The sequence below is a fragment of the Delphinus delphis genome, chromosome 5 (genome assembly GCF_949987515.2).
Source record: "Delphinus delphis chromosome 5, mDelDel1.2, whole genome shotgun sequence".
NCBI lineage: Eukaryota > Metazoa > Chordata > Mammalia > Artiodactyla > Delphinidae > Delphinus > Delphinus delphis.
In genome coordinates this window covers 89108178-89129715 of record NC_082687.1, presented here as the reverse complement: position 1 = coordinate 89129715, position 21538 = coordinate 89108178, and the positions used below count along the sequence as shown (strand labels likewise).

The window sequence follows — 21538 nt, the reverse complement described above, 5'->3', positions numbered from 1 at the left end:
AGCAAGGGAATCATCACATCACATTCCATTCTATTTATGCAGCCAGCTCCAGCCAAACAGCAGAATTTGATGGGACTGTTATCTAAACTTCCTGGCGCCTGCTTGCATGAGTGTTATTTATTTATTTTTTTTAATGAATGTCTTTAGGAAGGTTACTACTGTACAGAGGAAAAGGAGGCAGAAATGCAGAAGAGAGAGAAAGAAATTGAACCATCACAAAGAAATTGCTCATCTACCATTAAGGGAATATACACAGCCTATGTTCATCTTCAAGGAAATTCACAGTAAAAGTGAAAATCGACCATATGCACATCCATATGCAGACATATTGGGATAGTCTCTGAATTGCTTCTTTATACGAAACTCTATGCAACAATAATCCCAAAAAAGGATAAACCAGAGGACCTTTTATATTGGATACTGATACATTCTGCACTAAAAAGAAGACACAACCTAGATAGGAAAGACAGAAATCCAAAGGGCTGTTCCGCAATCACTTAAATTACCTATTTGACTGTCAATCTTCTTTTATGCAACATAAGAATGCAACCACATCTTGCTATCTTACAAAGATCAGAGATTGAATACATGTTGAAATTCTCATTTGAGAAAATGATTAGTGTTTGGTTTTCCTAGTGATAAAAATGAAATTAAAAGGCATCTGAAGGTCTAAAAAGCAAAGACAAAAATCTTTCCAAGATTGACCAAAATGTCTAGTGAAGAACTGATTATTTTTAACATGTTGCAGTTTTATTAGACAGATGAATAGATTCCATATCTTTAAAAAACCTTAACATTTGCAGCCAATTTTTCAAGACATTAATTTCTAAACATGAGATGAAAGGAAAAGAAATCAAAATGCTTAATAACATTTCCAACTTCTTAAAGGCTTGGAGGAACTCTAAACCTTTGGAAAAAGCTCCTTGAAAAATGATTTTCAGACCAGTTTTCCCTATCGAGGAGGAAGGAACATTTATCAAGTATATTTTAGCTTCAATTTTCACAAAAGCTAGTTTGCTGATGGGGTGGATAATAGAAGTGAAGATTTATGTTGCATTAACAGGTATGGTAAATCCTCATTATATCAAAACACAGGGGATGAACAGAGAAAAAAAATCCGACTGAATTAAACTGACTTTGCATTATCAAAATCTTTATCAGAAAGTGGGTAGAGCCTCCCAGTTAGCTGGGGGAAATATACAATGGTTGTTTCTCATCAAAAAATAAGTAGCTCCTGGTAATAGGGGTTTGACTAAGAAGAAAAGGAAATTAGTAGTGAGATTAACATTTACTAAATTCTAGTAGATGCCAAGTGCTGTGCTTGATGCTTTTCTGTGGGTTATCTCACTAAAATGCTCTGCAGTGTTAGGGAACAATAAGGAGCAGCCTGATATCATTTGGATTTTAGTTCTCAGAACTTTTATTCTACATTTCCAAGTCAGGATAATTTAAACATCCCTCTTCCTATGCTAAGGAAACTGCATGTCAACTTTGACAGTGAAAGATTTATGTTCACCTCCAGATTAGTTACAACCTAACTTCCTCAAAAATTCCAAGGATATTACAAACACTATAGATGAGATGAGTGGATAAAATTCATGCCACTTCTACAGTGAATGGTATAGCTAGGTCCTCTATCTAAAAGAGAAAGTGAGAGGGGTGAATGACCATGAAGAGGTGTGAATGGATAGAAACAAAGGCCAAAACTCTGACATAATGCCGAAACAAGTTTCCTTTTTTGTTGTTTTTTCTCTTGTTCTTAACATGGATAACACTCATCTGATTCAGTAGGCATTCAGTAAGTGACCGTGACTAGGAGACACTTTCAGGGGAGAAGCAAAACTATAGCTTTCAGTTTACCAAAGTTACTTCCATCCAAGTACGGTCCAGGAATACTCCTCCTTAGTGTCTTAGGTTGGATGGATGTGAATACATCCAGGTTAGTTTACTTCAGAGCTAATATAATTAGACATTAAGTACTATACTCTGGCTTCCAGAGTTCCAATATCCTGAATTATTTCAAGCCTATGAGACTGAGAAAAGCAGAGGATAAATTGGGTTTTGAGAGCATTTAGATGGAAATTGGAGGAAAACAGCAACTTAAACAATGGCAATATTCAATCACAACATATGATTCTGTGTAATTACTAATTATTAGTCTTTTCTTAGCTGTCTGATTTGGTACACTGAAGTCGGTCTGAATAAAGACTTTTGGACACATACATATTAAAAAGTTTATAGATGACCTAAACCACCATCTCCTTCTTACGGAACTCAAAAATAAGTCAATATTATAGACCACAAGACAAGGTAGCAAAGGTTAATTTTGTAAAGTATCTATTACATGATTGTAACATTATTTTTTTCATTTCCTTTTGGAGCTTCTGTTTTGCTGCTCCCCTGATTATAAAATTGATCTGAATTAATGAATAATCCAGCACTGCACCCAAGATATTCCAGATATAATTTGTTATTTATTCATTACTTTAAGGGTGTCTCAGAAATCTGAATGGAAATCACCTACCCGACCAACTTCGGCAAACTGTCCTAGTTCCTTTAGCTGTTTCATGAATGACTTATCAAGCTAATCTAGTCAAATGAGTCAAAAATCATTGCTTGTATCTCCAAGTCCGTAAAAATATATTTTGCAAATGCATTATGGCACAAGAAAGCAGACCATTTTGAGGAAGGAAATCAATCAGAAAAACTTCCTGCGGGTAATCTCATTAAATAGTTCCACTACGCCTTCAAGATATTCTTCAAAATCTTTATTATGACTTAAAGGACCCTTCAAGGATCTGGTGACCATGGAGCCCTCCAGACTTATTTCTTGCCTCTCCTGTACCCTGGTGTTCTAATTAAATGACTAGCAGTTTCCCAATATAGCTTGTTCTTTTCCAGAGACTTAGTATAAGCTAAAGTCTCTGCCTAGAATAGTAATTTCCAATAAAAATATAATGCACCATATGTAACTTTTAAATTTTCTGAGGCACATTTTAAAAAGTAAAAAAAACAAATTTAATTTTAATAATATATTTTACTTGGCTCAGCATAGCCAAAATATTATTGTTTCAACTTGTCATTGATGTAAAAAATATTAATGAAGTATTTTACACTCTTTTTTTTTTTTGTACTGTCTTCAAAATTCAATCACACTCATAGTGCATCTAAATTTGGGACTAGCTGAATTAGCCTCATGGCTAATGGCTCCCACACTGGACAACACAGGTGAAAAAACCTTTGCCCTTTCCTCCCTTTAGGTTTCAAATCAATCTCACCCTCCAGGGATACCCTCCCTCGTTCCCAGGGCTGGTTGCCGACCCATTTGCCACTGCAGTACCTTAGGCGCATCCTCTGCAATAGCAATTAACACACCCTATTGCCTCTTCATGTATCTTTACCAGCCAGTAGACTTGAACTCCCTGGATGTGGGGACTAGGTCTTACCTAATTTTAGAACCCAGGCACCTAACAAATGTCTCTCATACACTCATGTGTTTTCACTTATTTTAAGCAAAAATAGCATCTAATAGTCCAAGTGGGAATTGGTTTAATAGTTAAGTCCCAAATCTTTATACTAAGCTCTTACTACCTATGGGTCACTGTGTTAGTAAACAATCTCTATGTCCTAGTTTTCTTTTTTAATCTGCTTTTTAAAAAAAAATAAACATCTCAAAGCCAAAATTCTCACAAACGTCTAGTTAATTATGATGACTTAATATAAGCCAAGTTGACATTTGCACTATAATTGCTGTCTTTCAAAGGGAACTGATACAGACTGTCTTAGTCGAAGAATTAACCAAGGAACTGGTCAATATTTGTGACACAGGGAAAGGCAGGGTGGTAGGGTGGTATCTGCTTCCAGACTGAGGCTAGTGGCCTCAAGAGTGCTTTTGGCTCAGGCATCTATGGAATATAGACCATCACACTCTTTGATCTATTTGTAAAGAACCAAACTAGCAAAAATGACCCCTCCCTCCCTTTCTTCACCCTAGTAAGTATCTGGCACTAAATTTTCTTGGGAAGAATAGAATAAGCACATGTCATTTATCTACATCTATCTACATAGCTTTGGTTACAGCTGTGCTATATTTTGCACAAATGAGCAAATATATGATAAAACAATTTCTCTCTTTAGTGTCATTCTTTTGGGAAGAAACATGAAGAGTTTTATCAAATACGAATATGAAAACATTGAAATAACTATTTACCTTCATGCTTACTCAACATGACTCTCTTTGGTATATATTAACTGTACCGTGCCACGCTACAAGGCTTTGTAAACTATATGGCACTCTATAAATGTGAATTATTATAATTATTGAACAGGCTATTAATTAAAAACATCTAAATTAGAAAATTGAATTTTTAATTTTCATTAGTCTTCTTAAGTGTTAACTAATGATACTCTGGCAGATGTTAATATCACAGCTCATTTGAAAGTTGAGAAAAATGAGGGAAAGTGTTATAATTTTCACAAGGCCTTTAATTTGGTCTTAGGTAGATTCGAAGTTAAATGGCAGCAAAGCCCTAGATCGTTAGCCTACGTATTCAATTACTTCTCCCTCCTTTTTCCTTGAGTGCCTGACTTAACAAACCTCTCAGTTAACCTTTTTCCTCCAGTTGATAACTGTTGGCCAACGCTCGATTTGGACTCTATTAGTCAGCTCTTCCAGGTAGGTTTTTCAAGATTTTGTTGATGGTTGTGGGTTGTTCTAAAGGTACCATATCCATCTAACATTTCCAGCTAAAAACCATTTCCCTAAGCCCTGGTTAGCTTGTATGCAAGATGTGTCAAAGGTTGTTCTTCATTGAAATGACGTTTAGCAGCTAACAGACAGCAGCTGCAATGAATGAAAACAGTGCCATTTCCAATGGATATGCCATGGCTCCCTAAAGCACCATGTTGGGAAAGCCCTCAAGGCTCTATTGGGGCTCAGTGGGAAAGATTTCCTTAATCAATTAGGAATATCTGCCTTGAACAAGTACTGGATGCTGACAATTGGAGGACCTCCTTTTTGCCTTCTAAGGTCTGACCAACGGAGAACGAACTAGATGCACATAACCTAGACCCTAACCCCAAAGGGTCAGTACTGTGTATATGTCAAGCGAATGTAATACCCTGCAGTACGTGGTGCTGAAATCCATAATAGGTTATTGAAAAGCAGTTCATAAGAAATATGGATGTGTTAGTTGTTGACCTGGCACAAGGAAGAAATGATGACTTTCTTAGCAAATCTTTCTCTACCACTGCCTTTAAATCTAACTCAATCCAACTCTCACGTCTGCCAAAAAGACGAAAACTGAAACCAAATAGTGATATCTCTTCATTTTCCACTCAGAGAAAAAAAAGCAGCAGAGAACAATACAAAGAACTCATCCTCTGGCTTGATGCGACCAGTATCTGACTGGACAAATCTCTCCTTCCTCCATTTTTAGAAACAAAGGTCGAAAACAGTAATGAGCTTCAAGATGAATGAGAAACAGGTAGTATGGAGGAGAAATACACTGACCTAACGTTTTGCTTTCCAATAGTCTGTGTTAAGAGGGACTGAGGACTCACTGATGCTTTAAAGCCAAAAGGCTGAGTATTGCATATTCTAACAAGAGTCTTTCCCTTATTTTCTAATCTATGCCCACCCCCACGAAAAGAAAAGACAGGAGAAAAAAAGAAAAGAAACCCTCCTGTAAAATGAAAGTAAGCTCCAAGCTGCTTACAATTGCCTTCTGCCTTTGCCTCTCTCTCTGTTTGGCCCTTTCAGACTCCCGTTTCTCATACTCTCTGCGGTATTCTTCCCTCTTCAGCCTCTCGTGCTGATACTCTTCGTAGCTGTCATACCTGAGAAACATAACTTCATCATTAAGGCAACCACCTCCAAACGCATGAGCAAAATTAATCGGAAATTGGGGAGGGGGCGGGGTTTTAGAAAACATCTTGTCATCTACGGGAGGAGATGAGAGGCGCGGAGGGAAAAGGACGTGTGTCATTACCTGGGCCGCCGGCCGTAGGGCGATCTTGAACGTGATCTCGCGCACAGGGGAGAATTTCGGTGCGCGCGGTGTCTGCAGTGGCCTGACTCATAGTAGTAGCAAGATCTGGGAGAGAGGAGGAAAAACAGAAGGGCATTTGCAACTGCCAGTGAACCCCAGTTTATCGGCATGACTGAACAGCCCCTGGAATTCCGCATTACATAAACCGGCTTTCAGTTCCCAGCTACTTGTGAGATTTCCCAGTGACAGTTTGTGATCATCTAGTCAGCTTAGAGGTCTGGAGTGACGTGTTCTCTTGCAGCGTCTCTTATTGATGTGAATGCCGAACGCCGGCCTGGTACACTGTCAGCTTTATCTTGCATGGATCTCACCTATCCTGGCACAAGGCAGCTCTCCAGGTAATGGAAAAAGGTAGATGAGCAAGTTTCTTACAAATTGCTCTCTCAGATCTGACTGGCTCAAGGCACTGTGTTCAAGAATGACAGATTTAAGAGAAGATGGGGAGGAATGTATGGGTAACGACAATCTCCTTAGTTCCTGTGGCACTGGGAATGGATGGTGAGGGGCTGGGCTGCCTGTGGGTTTTGAATGCATTTTTTTGCCTTTGTTTTTTTTTTTCACTTCCTGGGGACGCCTTAGGCTTTGGGTGGGTTTTGACAAGGTTTACCTTGAAGAGGATCTACTGCCTGGGGACCTTGATCTTGACCTGGAATATGGTGATCGAGAACACGACCTATGTCGAGAAAAGGACCGTGAACGAGAGCGCATCCTTTGGGGTCTTTGAGAAAATAAGGATTTGGGTGGTGACACGGAATCTCTACATGGAGAGTTAAAAGAAGAACAAGAAGGCGACACATGGAACAATGAATAGGACTGCGTGCCATCCCAAGGGGACTTCAGTTTATCACTTTCATCCTCGCTGTCATCAAACAGGCCATCCATGGCTAGTCCTGAATTTATAAACATAGGTAGTTTGGAGAATTGTTCATTACTGAAATCACTGTCCCTCAGTTCACTGGTCTTGTCTGCTTCGTCGTCAAAAACAGCTTGACTGGGATGACCGAAGTGCTTGTTCAGCTCAGCTCGGATTTCCTGGTCTTGGAGCTGTTTTCTGGTGCTGCCGGGAGAGACCTGCCTGCTCACCCCCGAGGCCTCTCTCAGGTAGCACTGGTCTGAATCTGTGGAAGAGCGCATCTGCCCCTGCCAGTTGGAGGAGGCATCTTTATATTCTAGTTGTCTGGAGTCGTGGAGCTCCTGTGATATATTAATGAGTATTTCCGTTTTGGAATTAATTGACTGACAATAGTCATGGTCACCAAACAGCCGCAGACTGGGCCGCTTGGCCTTCCTTTCCTCGTGTCCACTGGTGAGCACGGAGGTCTTGCTGAGCTGTGCGTACAACTCAGACTGCTCGGGCCCTTTCCTGGTGGAGTTATTGTCTTGGATACCGGAAGACTCACTGTACCGGGCCTTCTTTGATGGCGGAGGTACCACAGTCTTGCAAGAGGGCTTCAGCTTTGGAGAAGCCCTAAAAGGGTTATCTTGGTTGCCTTTATGAGGAGGAGTTGTGGGTGGAGTTAGGCCTAAGATAATAAAAGAAAAAAAAAAGGGGAGGGGAGAGAGAGAAAGAAAAGAGACAGAGATATGTTGTTAAATGCCAGGATATGCTTTCCTAACTTTTCCAAGATTTCAGACAATGGTTAAAACTCAGTGAAAAGGAAGGAAACTAAATTCATGATAAGACCGGAAAAAGTGACTCTGTCTCCCGAAGCCTCTGTCACCAAGAAAAGATGGATCTACGATATGAGGCTGTGGTGAAAGCCATGATATTTTGTATTTCAAACGCCAATGCTAACCGATCCTGCTTCCCAGGAAACATGAGCACGTCACCACCAGGCATTACAAAAGCTCAGATTTACAGGGGCTTCTCACAGTCTTGGTTGTGGAAAATTAACACGGTAGGGACACAGGGAAATCATAGAAGACCTCTGGTGGCATTTGTCTGCAAAGAATGCTGGGGAGGATGCATGTAGGTCAGGAATTTTTGTAAAATCAAGGATATCTACCCACGGAGCCAAAGAATTAGGCAACTTTAAAAAAAAAAGAAAAGGAAAGAAAAGAAAAGATGGGATGACAGCAACTGGGGGGGAGGGTGGGAATGACATTGGCAACATCAAAGTAAGTTCAGTAAAATGCAGCCGGCTAACGCAGGGTACCAGACAACTCTACAACATGACGGCAATGATTCTCTGTCTCCACAGTTCATTAACTTTGTAAACCATGGCTAATGTAGGTATAGTACATTCTTGTAAGCATAACTAATACATTCTGTCAAAAATATGGTTCTGCAACAGAAACTTAAGTGAACAGTAACACTAAATATTGCGGTACCAGTACACCATTTTATCTGGAGCACCACATCAGGGCGGGTTAGGAGGCTGAAGGATTGAAACGAATCCAAGCTTCGGCAACTAACTAATTGAAAAAATGAAAAAAAAAAAGAAAGGAAGAAGAGGGGGAATCTGTCAGCTGTTGCCTTTTGTGCTTTTCTACAGAGGGCAGAAAATTCCATCACAAGTCATTGTGGGAGAGCGTGTGAAGGCTAGTTATCTCTGTTCAGTTTCACCCCTAAGTCCTCCTCAGCCCTTTATGCCAAGGAAGAAGAATTGTGGAAAAGCTCCAGAGTCGACGGAACTTTGAAGAAGGGCAGGCTGGAGTTCAAATGACTTTATGCTTACAAGGGAACATTTTAGTTTACAATACACTTTTTATTTAGGAGGACGGGAGGATGCTATTCAGCAAAAAAGAACTTAAGTCCACAAGAAGCCTGGGGTTGGACTTAAGGCGACTGCAGGCTTCAAGGAAAATTCTACCTTGACACACACACATACATACACACACATAACCAAGTAGGGCACAGAACGCTACATGAAGTTTTGGTATGAACAGGAAGACACTGCCTCTCTCCCCTACTTGACAATAAAGAGATAGAAGAAATTAATATTTTCCTTAAAATGAAATATTTTGCACCAATATTTGGCAACTTTTATTATACGTAGCTAATTCTCCCTAAAGGAGGGAAGGAAACGTACAAGAATGCAAAAAGGTTTGACTTTGGACATCTATCCCAGAAAAGTTCAGAAAGACAGGGAAATGCAAACACAAAGAGAAGGAGACACTGCTCTCCCTTCGTGACACATCTGAGTCTCAGAAAAGCTTCCCTTTATCAGCAGCCTACTGTACGCCTGCCCTCCATTCTTCGCTTGAAGATAATAGGGAGGTGACATTACTGAAGGAATCCTCTATGTCACTGAAGTTCACTCTCCTTGTGTTCCCTCTTTCATAGACAAGTATATCTTTTACTCACTCTAAGAAATTCCTATATGGCCAATTTTCTCTCCTCCTTCCCTCCTTCCCCTCCTTCCCCTCCTTCCCCTCCTTCTCCTCCTCCATCTCTTCCTATTCCTCCCATTTCCCCCTCCATCTCCTTCTCCCCTTCCTTTTCGTGCTTTCTTTCTTACCCTGTCTATCTTTCTGTTTGTCCATCTCTCTCTCTGCTTGTTTCCTCTACCCTTTGCACTGCCCCATTCATACACACTGATTTCAACCACATGCTACCTTCAATTACTGCTACAACAAATGTAAAGATACCAACTCCCAGCAAAGAAATGACAAGATCTCAAATATTTCTCACAGGAAGCTAAGATGCTCAAAGAAATAATGATGAATAATCTCTCTTTGCTGAGTAAATAACAGTCAAATATTCCAAATGAGATAGCCCTTGAATTGGGGGAAATGACATTCAACATCCTCAAATACAACTTCATAGATCTTTTCATGATACTCTGAATGGGGGTAATTTTTACTTTTCCAATAATTCACTGCCAGGATCACTCACTTACCAGATATTGCTATATTTTCACGCTTATCTTTTTGAATGTGAATTACATCTTGTCTCTCCAGACAGATGAGAAGCTCTCAGTGGAATATTGCTCGGGCTTATTTTTGCAAAATGTTTCACTCATTTTTATTTTTCTAGATCCTCCTTTACTAGTAGGTGTCCCATTTCAGTGGCCCACGGATCACTTGGGAAGCTGGTCAAATATTTTTAATGACACGGTTCATAGACCACTTATGGAGAGCCACTATCCCGCCGCGTCTATGTGGCACCTTGCCTTGATCTCAGGTAGATATATTTTGACTGACATTCTAGACTTATAAAAAGAAACCCTAAACTTCAGAAACACCAAATTAGGCCACTATTAAAGAGAGACTAGTTCTAAAAATAGCTCAGCTATCTAGGGATTTTAAATATAGAAATTCTTTTTCGTCTTGAACATTTGAAACCCTTGTCCTAGTACCTAAGCTCATTATCGCTTAAATAACCGATTCTCAAGTTGCTCTTGGGAGCGCTAACACATGATTAGAGTTTCTTGGCGTTGAAAACAAAGCCTTTTACTTCCTTTTCATTTTAGATGGCCTGTGGCAATTAAACAGACTTTCACTCAGCACCTACTGTGTGCTGAATATTCCACCAAATGCTGGCATTTCAGGGATTCAGCCCCCAGGACTTCATAAAGAGATCATTCTTTAAAATCTGCAGTGAGTACAGATTTTCTTGTGTATCTGCTTAAAACTTACAGAAACACCCTGAGATAACCAGATATACCCTGTGAGTGAAAATATCAGGGCTAGAAATTTCGGACGGCCCTGCTCATTAAATAATACTCTCTTAGTAGATGGAAGTTATTTTAGGATTAGTGAGTCGGTGGGCAGGGAAAAATAATTCAGATCATTCCCTAACCTTTTGACTATTTACTGAAACTTCTTCAATCTGAGGAGAATACCCCAGAGCAAGACTGAGACATCTTAAGGAGCACGAGACTGCGTGTCACCAGTGCCTCATTGAAAATCTATTTCCAGATAGGGTTGAGATCCAGAGTAAAACAAAACAAAGCAAAACAAAAGTATAAGAAGCGGGGCTTCCCTGGTGGCGCAGTGGTTGAGGGTCCGCCTGCTGATGCAGGGGACACGGGTTCGTGCCCCGGTCCGGGAAGATCCCACATGCCGCGGAGCGGCTGGGCCCGTGAGCCATGGCCACTGAGCCTGTGCGTCCGGAGCCTGTGCCCCGCAACGGGAGAGGCCAAAACATTGAGAGGCCCGCGTACCGCAAAAAAATAAAATAATAAATAAATAAATAAAAGTGTAAGAAGCTTTTTTTTTTTTCCTTTTCTTTTAACGTGATGTCCAGCTTTTAGGAGTTGTGCCCGGGACAGGGAACCCTCTGCTGCACCTGAACTAATTAGATTTCTCTAACCCCATCTCCTCCACCCAGAATGTTTTCCCCTGCGGTAGAAGGGCAGTCAATAATCAATTCCTCAACCCCACTACCTTTGTCATCTTCCCACTAATTGCCGGACTCTCAATTGCAGCCCACAAGCCTAAATCAACCGGGCTAATGCCTCCCATAACCTCCGGATTATTTCCTGTGTGTCGATTTTCTGGGGAATGTGTACATTTTGGTGTTGACAGTACAAGGTATATTCCATGCTCTCTCTTGAACTTAGCAGGTTTTGACAGATTTATGTGAGGACAGATGGCCATTACAGGCTGAAGGCTGACAAGAGGCAGTTCAGAACATTGTTAACACACTTGCACAAACTCTCAGCAGTGCAGCACTGTGCAGAATGTAATTCAGACTATAGCTTTTTTATTGCTGCCTATTTTCTTTTGTCAGAAGAGCCTGCTGTGCAGAGCAACAAATGGCTGCTATTACCCAGAACGTAATGGGTGTCAGACAAATCACGTAACACAAACAATCAAGAGTATGTAGGTCATATTTCAACGGAGCACAACCTTAGCAATATTTATGATTACTGCATTGAAATGTGCTCTATAATAAACAAGTACCTCTACATCACTCACACTTCTGCACTTCTGCACAGCAAATCTGGGGGAAGTGGTACACACTCTCCCACACTCTCCAGTTATCTTTTTAAACAGCCCTTTAAAAAAAAAAAGTCAGAGACAAGTTTGGTTTGGTTTTGTGTTTCATTATGTGCTATAAAACGATCTCCTTTGAGGAGTTCTCTTTTGGGTTGGTGGGTTTAATTGAATGACTGATAAATGGCAAGTCTTCTGCTCTGTATTCTGTGCTCCACTATCCAGCCAATGACTTCAGCAAGATCTTTCTTAATAGTTTACACAGTTTTACAGTTTACATTTCACACAACCTCCTGCTAAATCTGTGACTCGCTTTGGAGTTTGACAGTGGGATTTTTCTTATGTCAAATGCCAGTTCTAAGATTTCTCAAGGAAAGACACCAAGAAGATGATTTTCTAATTTGCTTAAAAACTCACCAAAGAAGGAGGACTGGGCAAAGAGAGGAGAGTAACTTGAGTTCTACTCACATATTTTTGGCCTCAAGAACTTGGAGTGGGTGTCAAGGGAGCATAGGAAGGACTGATACTCAATCAGTATGAACTGTTACTGCTATCGTTGTTAAAATATTTTGTTGATAAAAGCTCCTCCAGTGCTCTCTCTTCACCCCTAACTTCCCCAGGACTCACTGGATCTCCACAAAAGGCAGCAACCAAAGTGTTAACCCCTGACACAGAAGGGCCTCCCACACCTCGCTCTGGTACCCAGGCTGGCATGTCCCCTCTGACTGATGGAGCCCCCGCCTTTCCTGCTTTTTAAGGATTTCCTGTATCAGCTCTGAGAACTGGGGAACAAACTCACCACACAGAAAAGCTTCAGAACATTCCTATGACATGTGTCTAGTGCCCCAACTCTTGCTCATGGAAGATGAAGCTGTTATTCACTGGCCCTCGGGCACTTTCCCACAGAGCTGGGGCAGGAGAGGGGGTCCGGGGCAGGGAGGGAGGAGTCTGGCTTTCCAGGTGTCTCCCACCAAACCCCTGAAGTTGATACGGGAGAGAAAATTGCTTTGCTATCCTTGGCTTGCAAGACATTGGATAGTACCATTTCCAGAAAAGAAAACTGAGGTGTTTTTCAGACGCTGAGTCAAGAAGAATGAGATTAAAAATAGAAAATGAGGGATATGAAATATGGAAGAAATATGGAAGAAATTCCTGTCAGGACGAGTTGCAAAACACTGGAGTGGGCTGTAAAGAGAATTTGCTGGGTCTCCCTTTCTTGGCTTCTTCAGCCACAGGAATGGATTATAGGACCTGTCAAAATCACTTTCTAGTTCTCTGTCACTGTGGCTTTCTGTTAAAACGACCAACTACTATTCCTATTTGGCTTTGGTCTATTTCCCCACGGGTAAGTCACATACAAAAGATGTAAACACCAAAAGGGTACAGCAAATTTATGCTGTTTGTCCATATACCATCCAGCGAAATCAGCTTTGAAATGGGAAGTCCAAAAATGACAATACAAGACTCCACATAAAAGAATAAGAAATTACCCAGTGATGGGTTAACGAGCTGAGTTTTTTAAGTGCAAGTCTACTGAAGTGCAATTTCAATACCTGCCGATTTAAACCAAATCCACCATCATGAAAACCATGGGGAAAATATACATATTGATGGAGGAAAGCATTGCTAAGGGTGATGAGAGTGCTGATGATTTTGTCCTTATTTTCCTAATTAGTTATATTTATTCTTATTACTTTTACAGTAATAAAAATAAAACATTTATATATACATATACGTGTGTGTATATATATATATATATATACACACACATATAGATATATATGTATGTACATGTAAATAAATATATATAAATAAAAGTTTGGGGGTTCCTAATCAAATTCCTTCATGTCCTGTGGTTAAAACCATAACCTTGTTGAGCTGACATTGCTTTGCCATTCCCACTTCAGAAGCAAAAAGTCTAGCACTCTGAACATCTCCATATGCAATGGATTTAAATGCCTTCTGCCAAAAGAGCATTCTCTTTTCTCTCATCTTGCTTTACTAACAGCTATTTTGAAATCAAATTAGTTTTTACACCTGTAAAAGAGAAGCATTTTTTTTTTTTATCAGCCAAAATGAGCTACTTTAGGACAATCACAAAGTCAGACCAGCTGGTGATACTTAATAAAGCAAACTTCCTATCTCATCCCTCCTGTTTCCCAAAGACTCTGCAGATGGGGCAGAGGGATTATTCTTGAGGTCTTAGAATTTTGTTGACTCTTTACGTTTTCACTTCAATGTTTGGAAATTTTCACTAAGCTTTGTAAAATTAAATAAGAAGACACCAGAAAATCCTGGGCAACAGCTTGATCCATGTCCTCTGTTGCAGCCAAAGGCATTAAGCATGTATACGAAGGATCAACAAATCAACAACCTGAATGCTGTTCGCACCCTGTCCACCCTTCTGCTGCACTGACGGCAGACATTACTAACTGATCATGACATTCCCACTGAGTACAGACTTGGCCTTAGCATCCTTCTCAACACAATGCTTCTGGCAGCCAATACCAATCAATGACACTTGGCAAGTGAAATAAAACCTATTTAACATAACAGATGTCCACTACTATCTTCAAAATTCAGGCATCAGGAAAGAGACATAATCTCTAGTTAGACAGACTTGCTTTGAACCCAGGGTCCACCACAGACCTAGAATCGACATATAGCTTTTTCCTTCACAATTAAATAGACAGACAGTCAAAAAATAATACATGTGGGGCTTCCCTGGTGGCGCAGTGGTTGAGAGTTCGCCTGCCGATGCAGGGGACGCGGGTTCATGCCCCCGTCCGGGAAGATCCCACATGCCGCAGAACGGCTGCGCACGGGAGCCATGGCCGCTGAGCCTGCGCGTCCGGAGCCTGAGGCCCGCGTACCGCAAAAAAAATAAAAATAAAATTAAAATTAAATAAAAATAATACATGTGAAGTGCCTATTAGTGAATGTCTAGCCTCTAGGATTTGTAGTAACAGCAGAAGTACCTGTTGTTGAGAGAATGAATGCCCAAGGGGAGATTTTTCTACCTTGATTTGGTAAATCCCAGCCCCACACCAAAAGCAGTATATGTTCAATTTCATGGGGAATTAGGGGAATTTTACCACAAAAGAGAATACATAACTTCATATATGAGAGTGCTAAAGAAGAGCTAGTACAAAGGCCAATAAAAGGAACCAGGTAAAAGGTAGTCAAAAGTTGAAAAGGTGAGCAGGAAGGTACAATGACTTCCAGAAATGAACTTAATGTAGAATTAGTAATTAAATAGCTAATAGTTATTGGACACATATGCTGTCACTGGACTAAGCTTTTTTCATGTTTTATATCATTTAATCCTCACAGTGACTCAGTGAGATGCAGGTACTGTGATCAGCTTCATTTGATACATAAGCTTCCTGAGTCTTACAGAATTTAATTAAACTGACCAAAGGCCTTACAGCTAGATGGGGGCTGACCCAGAATTTAAACTTGGGTTTGTCCGATATCAGAGCCAAGGGTTTGCACAGCTTCACTAAACTGTGCTGTCTGTTTTTTAAAAAATCATAATAGACTACTTTCATTTGGAGATTTGCAGCTTGTAAAGTATCTTAGTTCAGGTAGTATCACACGAAATTGCCAATTTTTTTGGTATGTCAAAAATGTTGAATACTGGCAATTTTATGTTTCAATTTACAATACAGTATCTTCTGCTCCATCAATATCTTCTCTCCTTTCCACCCACACACTTAAAAATCAGATGCAAATATTTTTCTCCCTTAAGGCACCCCAAGTCAGTGGAGCGCTCAATTTCCTCCAAACTCCTTTCCACAGATCAACTCTGTCACTCACTGCCTAATGGTATTGCCTTAATGCTTCCTTCAGTCCTGAACTGTCTCTACAATTCTTTTCAATCTTTTGCACAATCATGGTATTTAACTTGAAGCCATGTTACAGGGTTCCCTATGAAAGCTTATTTTCTCCCTTTGGTGATTCTCCTGAGGTACAATCAGTGTTTGTCATATCCTCCAAACGCTACTACACAACAAATTTTACTGAAGACGTTTAGTGGGGATGGAGGTCATGAACATTACACATTGTCTAGCACTTCAAATACACAATAGCTTTATCAAAAAAAAATAAGCCTCTTCTCCCCCAATCTCCTCCTCCCTATACCATCCTCCGAGCAGGTTTCAAACTTCTCCTTCTAGCCACCTTCTACAGCCTCCAAGTTCTTCTTCATCCCTTGATTTTCCTGTAGCTCGAATTCCCTTCTTGCATGTAATGCAATTTGGCCATACATCAGCTTGTGTAATGTGTATCTGCACTCACTACCACCATGCTCAACAAATGAAAAACAACCTCTGGGCCCACCTTCTTTTGAAAGTAGCAAAACATTATAAACAGTAAATAATATTTTCCCTTCATGCTACTTGGACAATATGTGTTATTTTCCCAACTGACTATAAGCCCACATCTTAAAAACAAGAATATTTATTTAGCACCTACTATGAGCCAAGTACAATAGTCCATGGTTCGCATGGATTAGTCTCTATGTCTTTTTTTTTTTTTTTTTTGGCGGTACGCGGGCCTCTCACTGTTGTGGCCTCTCCCGTTGTGGAGCACAGGCTCCGGACGTACAGGCTCAGCGGCCATGGCTCACGGGCCTAGCTGCTCCACGGCATGTGGGATCTTCCCGGACCGGGGCACGAACCTGTGTCCCCTGCATCGGCAGGTGGACTCTCAACCACTGTGCCACCAGGGAAGCCCAGTCTCTATGTCTTATGCTTGATAAATATTCCCCAAGATCTACAGTGTTGCAAGCATAGAGCAGGTATTATATATGTTATATATGTTGGTAAATTGATTTCCATTGTACTCAATAATCTTTCAAAGCACTAATAAAAAGGGGTTTAAACTAGTAAGATGAATTCTGGTTCACCAACAGAAATAAATCCACTGTATATATTTTTAGGATGCTAAGTATTTTTTTTAAAAAGTATCTTCTATAAATTCTCAACAGTGTAGCCTACTAACCTTTCAAATGTATAACTAAATTATTTAAAATTAGGTCAGTAAGAGAAATAATAAAACTTCTGACAAGAAGAATATAAAAATAAGTGCTTTTTTGTAACACCATAATCTTATATGAGTACAAGGAATGTAATTTAAATGATGTTACACACATAAATGAGCAAAATATTTTAAAAACGAAGATACCCAATGCTAGCAAGGATGTAATAAAGCAAATATATCCACATAGTGATAATAGGACTATAAGTGGAAACACCTCTTTTGGAAAGCAATGGGGCAATATGTATCAGAAGCCCCCAAGATATTTATATCCTTATATTCGTATTAATAACTACTAGTAATTCATTTTGAGAAAAATAAGATTTAAAAAATTTATGAACAAAGATTTCCACTGTAGTGCTATTTCAAAATGGTAACACTTTAAAACAACCTAAATGTGTAACAAAGAAGTATAATTAAATTTTGATACAGTTTGATGCACCTACTCAAACTAATGTTATACAGCACACTAAGAAAAGCCTGATAATAAAGGGTCTGTGATGATATAAAACTTCCTTATTAAAATGTTAACTGAAAAATCAGAATGCAAAATTATGTATATACAAAATGATCACAGATGTAAAAATATCCATAGAAAACAATTTAGAACTATACACAATTTTTCCACTAGTTTGTATTTTTGACATTTTTTATAGTAAGCTTATATTATTTATAATCAGAGAAAAATTAAAAAAATGTTTCTTTAATGGAAAGCTTGGTATCAGTATATACAGTGGAAGCTTTCTCAAACCTCTCTAAACCAAAGCAACTTACACCTACAGCCATCCTAAACACTCCTAGTTAATAGATTCCTTTCAGCTGGTTGTTACTATAGCCAAGGTAATGTATTTTCCCAAATCCACTAATGTCCATCGTACTGGTGACTGAAATTATGTCAGATAATAAAATATTATATAACTGAATGAAATGTTAGTAAGAAAAGTTTTTTCTATTAAAAGACCCGATAAAGGTATATTACTAAAAGAAGGGCTGTCAACTTAGTTGTAGGTGGATGGTATGGGAAAACATAAGGAATTATTATGACTTATGTTAAAAAAATCATAAAAACCTAGAATGATTCTGCACTCAGACTCCCACACAAATACCCTTAATTATTTTCCTTCAAAAACCAAGAAACGAAACGCGAATACCATCTTTGATGCATTATTAGTGAAGTTTGTGCCAGAAAGATGAACGGATCCCTAGTTAGTACATTTAAGTTCAGTGCAAAGGTCTCTCTGTCTTATACCAAAAATTTTATATTTGAATGTGTAATTTGTATGTTTTAAGCAAAAGTAAAATGATTAAACTGTGTACACTTCAATCAACTTTTTAGATAAAACCACCAAATACTCACTCATTGGTCGGACAAGAAGGCCTCTACTGCACATAATACACGCACACAAAAGTTACTTATGATCACACGTGTAATTGTAATTTATTTAAGAAATGATGTTATATATATTCTTTATATGTGAATACATGTGTGTACATCTATTATTATATAACGATATATTTATACTTGTATACGCACATATAAAATATATATAAATACCATGAAATTAACTGCTCTACTGCTTGACCAAATCATGCAATCATGCAACAGACCTTTCATAAGGAAGTAAGTTAGCAAACTCAAAGGGTGAAATTAAACTTAGTAACAGTGTCCACGGTGTGTGTAGGCACCGTAGTTCTGGTTGAAAGCATTTGTTTAACTTACTGTTCCTTTACCCTTATCAGCAATGGCCAAAGCCTAGGAACTTCTTGTACAGACATCCTCAGATTCACTTTCTGGTGGGGTTCAAGTGCCTAAACCTAGGCACTTACTGCAAAGGCACCATTTGCAGCCAACTCAGAAGTCTGCCTAGGAACTCTGGATTTGTAAGTTTCTCAGGGGTTAGTTCAAGTTTTTAAAGCTTCTTCCTCTTCAGAATGTGAAGTAAGACTGGCCAAATAAATTAAGAAGTCCAAACGGTGAAGGAAATTGCTCTTGTTTAAAATATATAAGAACATTTTGTTTTGGTGAATGGACATATTTTCATTTTTTTCCTTTACTGGAAAGATATAAAGATGGTAACATATATAGGAGAGCATTACACTGTTGAGTACAATGGTGATTAAGAAAATATTTCAGGTGAAGTATTGATAATTAGTAAACCTGAGTTCAAACCTTTGCTCTTTGTTTTCTAGCTCTGCAATCTTGGGCAAGCTACTTAACGTCTCTGAACCTTATTTCCTCATCTTAAAAATGAAAAATACTACCACCATCTTCATGAGGTCATTATGAAATTAGCTAAAACCACTTATACGCTTGGCATATCTATTGAGTGGAAGACCAATAAATGTTAATTTCTCCTCCTACTCAAGTTTTAGTGTCTTAATCGGAAATAGGTTTATTTGTGGATCCAAATCAATGATATATATCAGAGGGTCTGGCCCAGGTGTGACACACAATAAATGTCTCCTCCTAAAAAAATAAACAACTGAAAATATTTATAGATAACTTCTTATCCAATGTTGTTTGTACTGTGTGAATTTCATTAATCACATAGAGAATATACTCTAATATATATTTCACATACAGACTCGTCCACACAAAAAGATTCAAGTGAAATGTAAGGCTTACCTGCAGTTCCAGAGAGTTCCACACTTAAGGTTCGTTCAATAGTCTTGTTCTCAAATGGGGAACCCTTGGGGTCACTGGAAGATATGGCACATTTATAAAAACAAACTGAAATGGAGTTGCTGTAGCCAAATGTATTAGAACCCCCTTCCCTTTCTGAAAATGGTTACATTTCATAATACTTACTTTGGTGACTCTGGGGTCAGAGGAAGAGATAAAGTTGTTGGTTTGGCTAAAGGAAAAAAAAGGAAACTAATTATGAAATATTGAGAGTTTTCAGATTTGTTTTCTTTCTACAAGTCAAGTTGGGAACTGGAAACTGGAAAGCTAAAGTAAGGAAGTCCCTGAATATTGGACCAAACTCAGACAACAGTCCATTATGCTAAAACAAATTCCAAACAACATTTGCATCAGTAAACTATCATTTGAAAACACATACGAAAACAGAATTTTCCCCAAAATGTAGCATCCCTGTTAAGGATACAAAATTTGCATCAGACCATCAGAGAGAAATAATGTTTTCTATTTTAATTTGGAATATAGTACACGGTTTGTTTAGGCAAGAAAACAGCAGAGTAACTACAAGACGACAGAACGTTATGAATATTCAGCTGATTTTTCTCCTAAAATGTATAATTTTATATCTAGCCCTATGGGCCAAAGCTCACTCAAGAACTATTCTATTCACTGAAAATTAAGTGAGAGATTATGGCAAATTGTGGACACTGACCCAGATAGTTTAAAAGGCCTTCAGATCCCCAAATCTGATAGACAACTAAAGGAAAACTACTGTTTATCAGTTGAGAGACCTATAGACTTGCAAAGAGAGCTCATCTACTTCTTCTTCTGCTTCCTAAATCTTACCCTCCTACAGGAGGCATTTCCCAGTTATGAAGGGTGGAGTAAGAATCTTCTTCTCACTCCAAAATTTCAATTGCTTCTCCTTGGCAGTCTTGTCTTTTGAACAGAAGGAGGGGAAAACATGATGAGAAACGTACTTGGGATATACGTCCACATATTATGTATATATATGCTTATCTATAAAGATATTTTTATATGTATGTAGATTTTGTCAATTTTTTCTCATTAAAATAACTACTTTCAAAAGGTCAAGAGGTAGTCATTTATGTAATGAAAATCATGGACTTGAAACCAAAAAGGTCTTTAGTATAAACTTTCTTATTTTATGGATGAAAAACCTGAGACCTAAGATGCTGCATGATATTTCCAGGGCCATAAAACTAGTTACTGGCAGAGTCGGGCCCTGAATATGTTTTCTTTCCCCTATTATCAAAAGGAATTGCATTCAATAGATATTAAAGGAAATTAATCAACACCAGTAATTAAGGCCCTTTGAAATGTGAAAATACTATTTATGTCCAAATTAGGTTGAAATTAGGTACTTTACTTGGACAAATAGTATTTACATATACAAGTAGTATTTACATAGTATTTAATTTGTAGATTTAGATTTCGTTTTTAAACAATTGAATGGTTTATCATCTATCCAATATGCATCCAGAAATACGAAGCTCATGCTGTCTTGTGCAAATTAGGTACATTGACTGATTGGCTTTTTCAGATATACCAATAAATGAACTGATTTGACATTAACTTTCTAATATGTCTGACATAATGAGCCTTTCAAAAAGAACACACTTATGAAGGAACTTTACCAACTTCTATGGTGCTCAACTAATAATTAAGATAACACACACAGGTTCTATACAAAATATCACCAGGTATGAATATGTGCTATGTCACACAATAATGTACATTGAAAATCGGTCACTGAAATTCCAGTTTTCAAGGTGTGGGGTAGCCTATCTGGAATGCTCAAAGGAAGATTCCCCCAAATTCTGATCGTTGGGTAAAAGTAAGGCCCATGGCAATGGAAGGAAAGGAACAGGCAGTGGTCATATTTCGTGGGACAAAATGCAAA

The 21538-nt window shown here is 38.8% G+C and overlaps 1 protein-coding gene across 3 annotated transcripts in view; it reads right to left on the bottom strand.

The window, feature by feature from the left end:
• PPARGC1A (PPARG coactivator 1 alpha) overlaps positions 1-21538 on the bottom strand; it is a 294886-nt gene that overhangs the window by 9831 nt on the left and 263517 nt on the right. For all 3 annotated transcript variants that reach the window (XM_060012743.1, XM_060012745.1, XM_060012744.1), the window contains exons 6-10: positions 19783-19828; positions 19600-19673; positions 6658-7573; positions 5991-6095; positions 5718-5838 (exon numbers count right to left, since the gene is read on the bottom strand). In XM_060012743.1, coding sequence (XP_059868726.1) covers positions 5718-5838; positions 5991-6095; positions 6658-7573; positions 19600-19673; positions 19783-19828 — 1262 coding nt within the window. The remainder of the gene's footprint in view (positions 1-5717; positions 5839-5990; positions 6096-6657; positions 7574-19599; positions 19674-19782; positions 19829-21538) is intronic.